Source organism: Molothrus ater, chromosome 1 (genome assembly GCF_012460135.2).
Source record: "Molothrus ater isolate BHLD 08-10-18 breed brown headed cowbird chromosome 1, BPBGC_Mater_1.1, whole genome shotgun sequence".
NCBI classification, from domain to species: domain Eukaryota; kingdom Metazoa; phylum Chordata; class Aves; order Passeriformes; family Icteridae; genus Molothrus; species Molothrus ater.
The window spans coordinates 110,548,557-110,557,430 of NC_050478.2; the positions used below are offsets into that span (position 1 = coordinate 110,548,557).

An 8,874-nucleotide genomic window follows, 5' to 3' on the forward strand; every position below is an offset into this window, starting at 1 on the left:
CTTTGTGCCAGGCAGGGTACCCCCGTGCGCCATCCATCCCTCCATCCATCAGCGGGGCCGCTGCCCGGGGCGGCGGGCCCGGCACAATGGCCGGAGCGGCGGCGGCGGGACAATAGCACACCCCGAGCCCGCCGCAGCGGCCCGGGGGGGACGGGAGGGACGAGGAGGACGAGGAGGACGAGGAGGACGAGGAGGAGAACGACACCGACCCGGCGGGGTGCGTTGTGCGCACGATCGCTTTAAATAAAAGGACCCACAAAGACCTCGGCGGTGTATAATGTGACAGGCAAACGCAACATGGTGATGATGACTTGGGGGAAGAGGGAGGAAGGAGCCAACTGTGGCTGCGGCTCCCCCTGCGCCTCTCGCTCCCAGAGCGGGCTGCAGCGGCCGACATAGAACAAGGAAGACAATTCTCTACTAACCGTGGTTTTGACTGGCACGTACAGCACTTGCTTCCCTCCTCCAGCACCACCACTGACCTCGTCCGAGTTGCCGAGCTGGAAGCCTTTAGATTTGACCCAGAATTTGAATTTGGCATTATCCGTGGAGCTCGACTCGGAGCCGTTCAGGAGCTGGACGATCCGGTCGTATTTTTTACGGGTCACCGTCTTGGTTTTTCCTGAGTCCCCGTAAGTCCTGAGACACCAGTCCTGAAACTGGCGGTACATGTCCCGGTCGCTGCTCTCCATAATCTCCTAATACACACACGCACACATGCACACGCCGGGGCGCACACACACACACACACGGACACGCACACAGACACGGGCAGACACACGGACACGCACACGCCGCCCCGAAGCGGGCCGGGGTACGGGGCCGGGCCGCCCCGCCGCACTTTGCACCTGTTCACCCAGCGCTCATGAAAAATGCATCCACCTCCGAGCCGGAGCGAAGGAGGTCCCGGTGCAGGCAGATCCCAGCGGATTTTTTCTTTTCTTTTTTTTTTTTTTTTTTTTTTTTTTTTTTTTGTGGTGGTGGTGGCTCGGGGGGTGGGGGGGGTCGGGAGGGGGATGGGTGGGGGGGGGCAGCAATCAATTCAATAGTGTGGCAATGTTCTCCTTCATTTTTTTTTTCACAGGAGGCAAAACGGATCTGGTGGAGGTTCCTCTTATCCTTCCACTGTACGTGATCAGTCTCTTTAATAATTGTGCAAGGCAGGACTATCCCACTGGCTCCAGCAGCAGCGCCTTACCCAGAGAGGGTTCGGGTGGATAAATAATTAAAATCCTGTCCCTCGGCTTAGCGAAGGAAAAAGAAAATATTGACTCGGATCCTTCTTCTTTTCCATACATCAACTGCACCCGGATTCACCCTGGATAGTGCAGGTGAAGAGGAGGGAAAAAAAAAAAAAAAAAAAAGAACGGAAAGAAGAGAAAAAGCCCACCCTAGTCCGCCCCGGCAGCCCTCGGCTGTCTTCTCCGAAGGCTTTCAGAGCTTTCTGTCTCTGTCCTGGCGGGCTGTGCCTCTCCCCAAAGCCGCCTCGCCGCGCAGGATGGAAGAAGCACTGAAGGGCACACTGGTCTCTTTGCTCCCCCTTTATTCCAAGGCTGGGCGGCTTTGCTTCAGATATCCCCGCTCCGGGCATGAAGGTACTGGAAAGAAAGAAAGTTCTTACCTGCTATTTTCTAAGCCTAATGCATCCGATCCGCGTTTAAAGTACGTAATTTTTAATTTTTAAAAAATGGTCTGTGAGAATTTCACTTCCTCATATTGAGTCCCATTGAATTTTCATATGCCCTTTCAGGAATTTTCCTCTGTTTATTTACATAGCGATCCCAGCCGATGGAAGGAAAAAAAAAAAAAAAAAAAGAAGAAGAAAGAAAGAAAGAAAGAAAACCCATATACATGAGATAGGCTTGGATATTGGACCAGAGGAGAGATCAGTCCCAGGAGGATGTTGGTACAGGAAAGGAGGCGGCTCTCGTTGCTCTGCCAGTGTAATGATGGTGCTCACACATGTAGGACTCCTCGGGTGCGGGGTATCCTTTGGTCTCTGGGCTAAACTGGCTACAAGGCATTCAAGTAAGTTTGCGTGCGGATGCTAAGCATAAACCCCCGTTTTGTAAAGGGAGAAGAAGAAGAAAAAAATCCTGATTTTTTTTTTCCCCCTCCCTTTGCCACAGCTTCAGTTCACGCCGGAGATCTCCGCGCTCCCCCCGGTCTCCCCCGCCGCGTCAGGCAGGACACCCCCTCCGCGGGGGGGGAAGGCTCCGCCGCGGCGCTTCCTCTCGTCGCCTCTCCGCGGCCGCGCCCGCCCGCGCCTCCGCCATCCAGCGCCGGGCTCCGCGCCCCCGCTCCGCAGCCGTGCGGCACCTCCGCGGCTGGGGCACGACTCGGGCCCGCGCCGGCCGCGGGGTGCGCTCCGGGGCCGCCGCTGCGCTGCGCTCCGCTGGGCTGCGCCGCTCCGCTGGGCTGCGCTCCGCGCCGGGCTGGCGGCGGCGGCGGCGGCGGCGGCGCACCGGGCCGGGCCCAGCGCCGCTCCGCGCCCCCCCCGCGCCCTGATTGGCCGCCGGGACAAAAGTTTCTGTGGCGACGGCGGCGCGGCGCGGTGACGGGCAGCGCTGTCCCATGTCGGGATGCTCCCGCCTCCGCGGGCGCGGCGGGGCGCGGGGGACGGCGCGCACCCGGCCCGGGCCGGCGGGGGGTGTGGGGGATGCGGCGGGGGAGAGAGAGGCGAGGGCAGCGTTTCCATGGCGATGTCTCCGGGCGCAGCCCCCCCGCCTCCCCGCGCGCAGACGGAGCGAGGGGATCAGCTGACACTTCATTAGCTGAGGACCTAATTATTGCTTATTGGAGCAAGAAACGCGCGCAGGGCCGTGGCGGAGCGCCGTCGGCCTCCGCGCCCCCGGCGGACATCCCCTCCGCCACCCCGCCCGCGCTGCCGGCGGAGCGGAGGAAGAGCCGGCGGTAGCGCGCACTTTGCGCCGCACCGGCCGGCGGGGCCGCGGCGGGCCCGGTGGGATCCCTGCGGGACACGTGGCCGCCGCTGGGCTGGGCTTTCCCCGGGAAACGGAGAGCGAAGCCGCTCCGCCGGGCGGGGGCCGGGCCGCGGGGGAGGCGGCGGAGGGGCCGAGCTCCCGCGGGGCGCCCCCTCCAGCGCTCCCCGCATCTCCCGGTGCCTCCGCGACCGGGCGCGCAGGCGGCTCCGGGGAGCGCAGCCGTGCCTTGGGCCCCGCGGGCGGGCGGGGGCTCGGCCGGCCGTGCCCGCAGCATCGCACCCCGCGCTGCGGCGGCAGCGAGCGGCACCCGCCCCGGGTCGGCGCTCGGTGGGCGGGACGGGAGCCCAAAATCCACCGCAACCCAAACGCGTGCCGTTTTGGGCTCAGGTCGCTGAAATGAAGAGGGCTGCGGGGTTCCTGTGCTGTGCCTCGGGTTTCTTCTGCAGAAATCCCACCTGTGTCTGGGTATCCAGTCTCTCGGGGCCTGGAAGGGCCCAGTGGAAAGGCAGCTGTGTGTTTTTCCTGCCCAGATCTAGGCAGTAGCGAGCACCTTAGTTCACTCTCTTGTGTCCTGCAGAAAAAGGCTTCCATGGGCTGTCGTGCTGTTTACACCGAGCCTGGATTTCTAGTGCAAAAGCTGAAGGTGCTAAGAGAACCAGGAGAAGCCCTTCCTCACATACCCCAGCCAGGACAAGCGGGTCCATTGGGCTGGCCCTGTGCATGGGCACCTTAACCTGGCCTCCATCTCCCCAGCTAATACAGCTCACACATACCTGTCCTCTCCTCTGTCCCACTCTTCCTTTTCCCCTCTTTCCCCTCTTCCCCCAGTCCTATGTTTGCTTTTCTGCTTTCTGTCTGGAAACACCACCTCAGACGCAGGCAAAGCTGGGACAAGACTATTGTTTAAAAGCAGTGCTCTGAAGGATGTTTCTGTTGCCAAAACCTTTCCTTCCATCTGTAAAATCTGAGAGGACAAGCTGGCACAATGGGCAGAGAAAAGTAGGACTTAGAGATAACCCAAGGAGGCTTGAGAGTTTTTGTTGGCCACAGGGCTCATAAATTATCTTGGCAGCCCCATTTTAGTCTTACAGGAGCACGGGACTCCCGTCCATCACAGGATGTAGAGGCGAGGCAGTAACAAAGGAACTGCTGTGCAGAAGGGGAGCAAGGGGAACCTCACTGAACTCTTACCCAGCAGGCTTTATGAGATGTAATATTGCTTTAATGTGCCATTAGATCTACATTTAGAAAAAGGGTCGTAACATGGATTGGGCTGCACTGCTAAACAATTCTGTCAGATAATTGTTCTCAACCCAGCCTCCTGCTGAGGGTCTCAGTAACTTCCGTATCACACTGATACTGTGCTGTGACTGAATCCAAAGTACGCACACAAAGCAAAGGGGATAAAGGAAGATGTGACAGAGCCAGGAGTGACGATCCAGACAGTTATAGAATGATGAGTAAAATGCCTGAAATAAGCAGGCATGGTTTAGTAGATCAGAAAATAATTTGATATCCAGGAGTATCACTTTGGATCCTGTAAAGAGCCCTGTGCCTTCTCAGAAGAGACACATTCCTAAATTCAATCAAGCTTGGACCATGCCTTAGACCCCAGAAATATTATTTATTTTTTCAAACCATTTCAAGGCAGGAAAGAGAATCATAGAATTCCAGAATGGTTTGGAAGGAATCTAAATGATCTTAACAATCATCTGCCATGGGCAGGGACACTTTCCACTAGACCAGGTTACTCAGAACCCCATCCATCCTGACCTTGAGCACCTCCAGGTAACACGCTGCGCAACCTGCTCCATCCAGTACATCGCCACCTTTACAGTTTACAGTCCAGAACTTCCTTCTAATATCAAATCTAAGTCTTCATCTTAAGGCCATTCTCCCTTGTCCTACCACTACATGCCCTTGTGAAACAAACATGGGTGAAAACCGCCTATGGGGATGGAGAGTAGAAACTTGGGTAATATGGATGGATTTCTTTCTCTGTTTTACAGTTAAGATTTTTGATTCGTGGTGATGGAAGATATGGATGTTTCATGACTGCTTCCAGTAATCACTTGGCCAGAAGTCCTAGGAGCATCCTGGAACCCCACCCACCCTGCCAGACAATGGATCAGCACAGGATACAAAAATTATGCTTACCATAAGGAATTAGTGATCTAAAGAAGGTCAATTTCATGGTACAGGGCTTCGTTTTCATATAAATATATGTTGTAGAGTGTATTTGCACAACCTATACTCATTACATATATATAATGTGTGTGTGTATAGTAACTTCAGCAGAATCTATACGGTGAATTTAGAGTGCAGATTTTTAATCTCCCATTTTGAGAACTTCTGATACTCTGAAAGTAATACTATCAGATTATATTTAAATAAGAAAAACTACATGGGGTTAAGTTCACTGTCTGCTTTGTGGTGGGTTTTTGTTTCAGAATTAACAGAGTTTAATAACACAGTCTGGAATCTCCTTGCAATGAAAAGTGCTTGCACAGACCCTCCTCCTCTCAAGAGTTCTAATGACCACCTTGTTATAAATTATCAAATCGGTAGCCAAATTTGTAAAAACATTTAACAAAGATTTATTAGATCGATACCAAAAAAAAAAAAAAAGAATTTCAAACGACCACCACAGCCAAGACAGCGTCAGCCCTGGGTGCAGGCGCTGGGTGAACCGAGATCCGACTGACAAAGTGCCAGCATTTCCCCAGCGGTTCACCCCGAATGCTTCAAGCAGCCAGCTTATATACAGTTTATTCTGCCTGAGGCAGGGATGACCTGACGTTCCTTTGTGTCTCTTCACATGTAGAACTGGGGCCATACATGTGCAGGAATAGACAAAGGTAGGTCCAGGTGTCCAGACGGATGTCTGAGCACCTCAGCAGAGTCTGTATTCGTATGTAGCAGAGTGATGCCAGTTCTTGAGTATGGTAGATGTAATCTGCCCAGGTGCAGGTCCTGTGAGTGCTTCAGACGTTCCACTGAAACTATCAGTCATGACCCAGGAAGGTTTCTTTCATAGGTTAACAGGCTTGATATTATCTTAACGTTGTCCGGGAACTAATTGAATAAAAATGAGACTCTGCTCCCAGCCAGGGTGATCACAGACATACCGTAGATTCTACAATATTTTATACATACATATAGCATGAATTATCTCTACCATATACTACAACCTCTTACTCAGCTGAAATTGAAGCTCCTGTGGCATCCTTGAGTAGAGGGACTGTGTTGGTCCTTCAGTGCCATGGAGTGAGGCTGTTCTGTGCTCTGCGTTTGCAGAACTCACTTGCCTCTGCCAGAAAATGAAAGTTTCTCTCCTCTGGTGTGGAGACACCACGTCCATGCCTTGCTGGCTTGATTGCTCTGCAGCCAGCCTGAAACAATACACCACCAACAGATGTGTGAACATTTCCATTCAGTGGAATGAAGTGTTAGTTGCAAAACAGAGTTTTGGCTATTTGAATTGCCTCATGTGCATCAAGCTGTGAAAGAGGTTTAAAGTAAATCATGAATATCATAAATACTGTATTTTTTGAATTATCAGCTCTAACAAGTCCACTGGCAATAGAAAGTGAAGACAGGCAGAATGGGACCTGATGTCTCTCATTGGAGTTACCAGGGTTTCTAGATGAAATTACAATCTTGCAGTGACATGGAACTGAGTCCACGGAAAAAGGTGAGAGTCATTTTCAAGAGACAAGTTTTTTAAACTTGCTGAAAAACAGAGAGTAGGTTTTTGGCTTAAATCTGTCATCTGACTTCTACCAAAGAGAAGTGTTTGGAAAACATGCACCATATTTCAGCACAGTGCTTGATATGGCATTACTGGATGGCTAAGGGTAGCCTTTGAGGATGTGAATGTCCTGTCTCTTGGGTTTTTTGTTCATTGACATAGCGAGAAAAAATTATTTTGACACTTCTGACTTGCCATGTCCATGAGTTATGTTGGAAAGCCCGTTTCTGTGCAGACTAAAAATCATCCATGCTGAACTGACAGAAGATGTGCTGAGGAATAAAGAACTGCAGCTCCAAATGGTTTGCTTTAAACTACGTACCTGGTGGTGCTTTTCCTCTCTTTTGGAGAGAATTTCAGTTGAAGTGTCCTGTTGTGTCCTTTACAGCCCAGTGATGGCAGCAACAATGAGCACTGCAAGCCCTAATGCTTGTGCACATGGAAGTCAGTGCTCATACACTGCATGGGCTTGACTGCGCTCTCTTCCTTTGGTCTCACATACCTGACAGACTCTTCTGAGTGGTTCGATAATCAGTCACCTGATTGCATTTGGGGAGGTAGGACTCTGCTGTGACACAGCTTCCCTGAGGACAAAATAGTCACCATTCCACCTACTGATATTACTGGCAAAGGACCACTCTAGAAAGGTATCCTTGATGGTAATTCCAAGGTATTTGCTGCTTAGGAGAAACTACAGGTAGTCAGAAACTACAGGTAGTACTACTTGGTAGTACTAATGTATGAAAACTTCAAATGGAGGGAGGTTGTCTAGGTTTTGATTTATCTACTGAATGAGCTACCATGGAGCAAATACTAAACTATTAATTGCTGTTCAATATTTTTTTTTTCCTACAAATTGTTCCCAGTTCCAATATTCTTCTCTATTTTTCTTAAGTTACTGCTGATTTTGGAAAATTAAGATGAGGTAGGCCGAAGCAATGACTCAGAGATGGCTTATAAGAACCTACTTTCTAAATATTTGGGGGAAAGAGGCTGTATGTTTCTGGGTTTATACAGGAATGTGAGAATGAATTCATGAAATGTGGGAATCGTGTCAACCAGTGTTCTGGTTAGGATCTTTTCACATAGAGTGATGTTATGATGCCAATGAGAATTATACTGGGATATATTCTGTCTTTATTTTTTAACAATCTTCTTTGGCGACATTTGGGATCCCTTGAGAAAATGTTCAAACTCACTTCCCCTTCATGCAGTTAGAAAACTCCAGACTTGGCTTCATTCTACAAAGCTGCTTTGCTTTAAGTAGCAGTTCTGCAAAACATAACTTCACATATTTCTTTTACTCTATGCTTTATTACTGAGAATATTTGCATGAAAACAGGGTCTTTGTTTAAAAGTTCCTGCTTCTTATTCATCACAGCTCGTTGAGTTGGAAGCAATTACGGTGCCCTGTACAGAAGGCTCCGATCCCTTCAGAACAGAAAAATATAAGCAGGAATTGACAAACTTGTAAGAATATAAGCTCTTGTTTTCATGAAAATTTCTTCATTTCCTTGGTAATAAAAAAGGAAAAGGGAGTAAATATGTGGCACACAATGAAAAAAAAAAGAAAAGAGAATGTTTCAAATGTCTTAAGGTTTGTATATGGGCACTGAAAATTTTTTATTGTTACAGTGACACATTCAACCTTGCTTGTTTTCATCCTAAAGAAGGTGTGCACAAAGGATTTTGTGTGTGTGTGTGTGTGTGTGTAGTATTTTTTATTCTTTCTACTGGTAATGTATCTTTCTCAGCTAAGGAAAAACTAATATAAACCAGCTACTAGAATACCACCCAGTGTGTTGTCTAAACCAAGGCAGGACTAATAAGGTAGTGCTGTAAATGCTAGCAGTCTATCTCTGTTAGTGTTCTCGACTTCATTGCCATGGAGGGAGATGTGATAATTGGAAAATGTTCCAGAAAGTTTCAGATATGGCTCCACAGCCATTGTGTCAGGCACTACCAGACAAAGTCAGCACTGGAACAGAGTGTGCTTAACCAGCTGCCATCATCCTGCTTACAACAGGATGGAAACTAGGGAGCAAGCAAAAATGAAGAGAATTTCTCAATCTGAAATATTTGGCAAAATGCAACATTAATCTCTCACTGGTATAAAATAGCATCCAAATTTTACTTTTGCATTTGATCCATATATTTGCATCAGCAGCATGGGATCCT

The 8,874-nt window shown here is 49.9% G+C and overlaps 1 protein-coding gene and 1 long non-coding RNA gene across 4 annotated transcripts in view; one reads left to right on the forward strand and one right to left on the reverse strand.

Annotated features, from left to right (window-relative positions):
* The window catches only part of NOL4 (nucleolar protein 4), a 187,822-nt gene extending 186,854 nt beyond the window's left edge, over positions 1-968 (reverse strand). For 2 of the 3 annotated variants that reach the window (XM_036402971.2, XM_036402961.2), the window contains exon 1: positions 426-968. In XM_036402971.2, the coding sequence (XP_036258864.1) occupies positions 426-692 (267 nt within the window). In that variant the 5' untranslated portion in view covers positions 693-968. The remainder of the gene's footprint in view (positions 1-425) is intronic. The other variant, XM_054514520.1, reaches the window with a different exon arrangement.
* Positions 969-1,050: 82 nt separating this feature from the next.
* On the forward strand, positions 1,051-8,381 carry LOC118699187 (uncharacterized). Its single transcript, XR_004982041.2, has 2 exons — positions 1,051-2,028; positions 4,955-8,381. It is a non-coding gene; the product is annotated as an uncharacterized LOC118699187 (long non-coding RNA).
* The last annotated feature ends 493 nt before the right edge of the window (positions 8,382-8,874 follow it).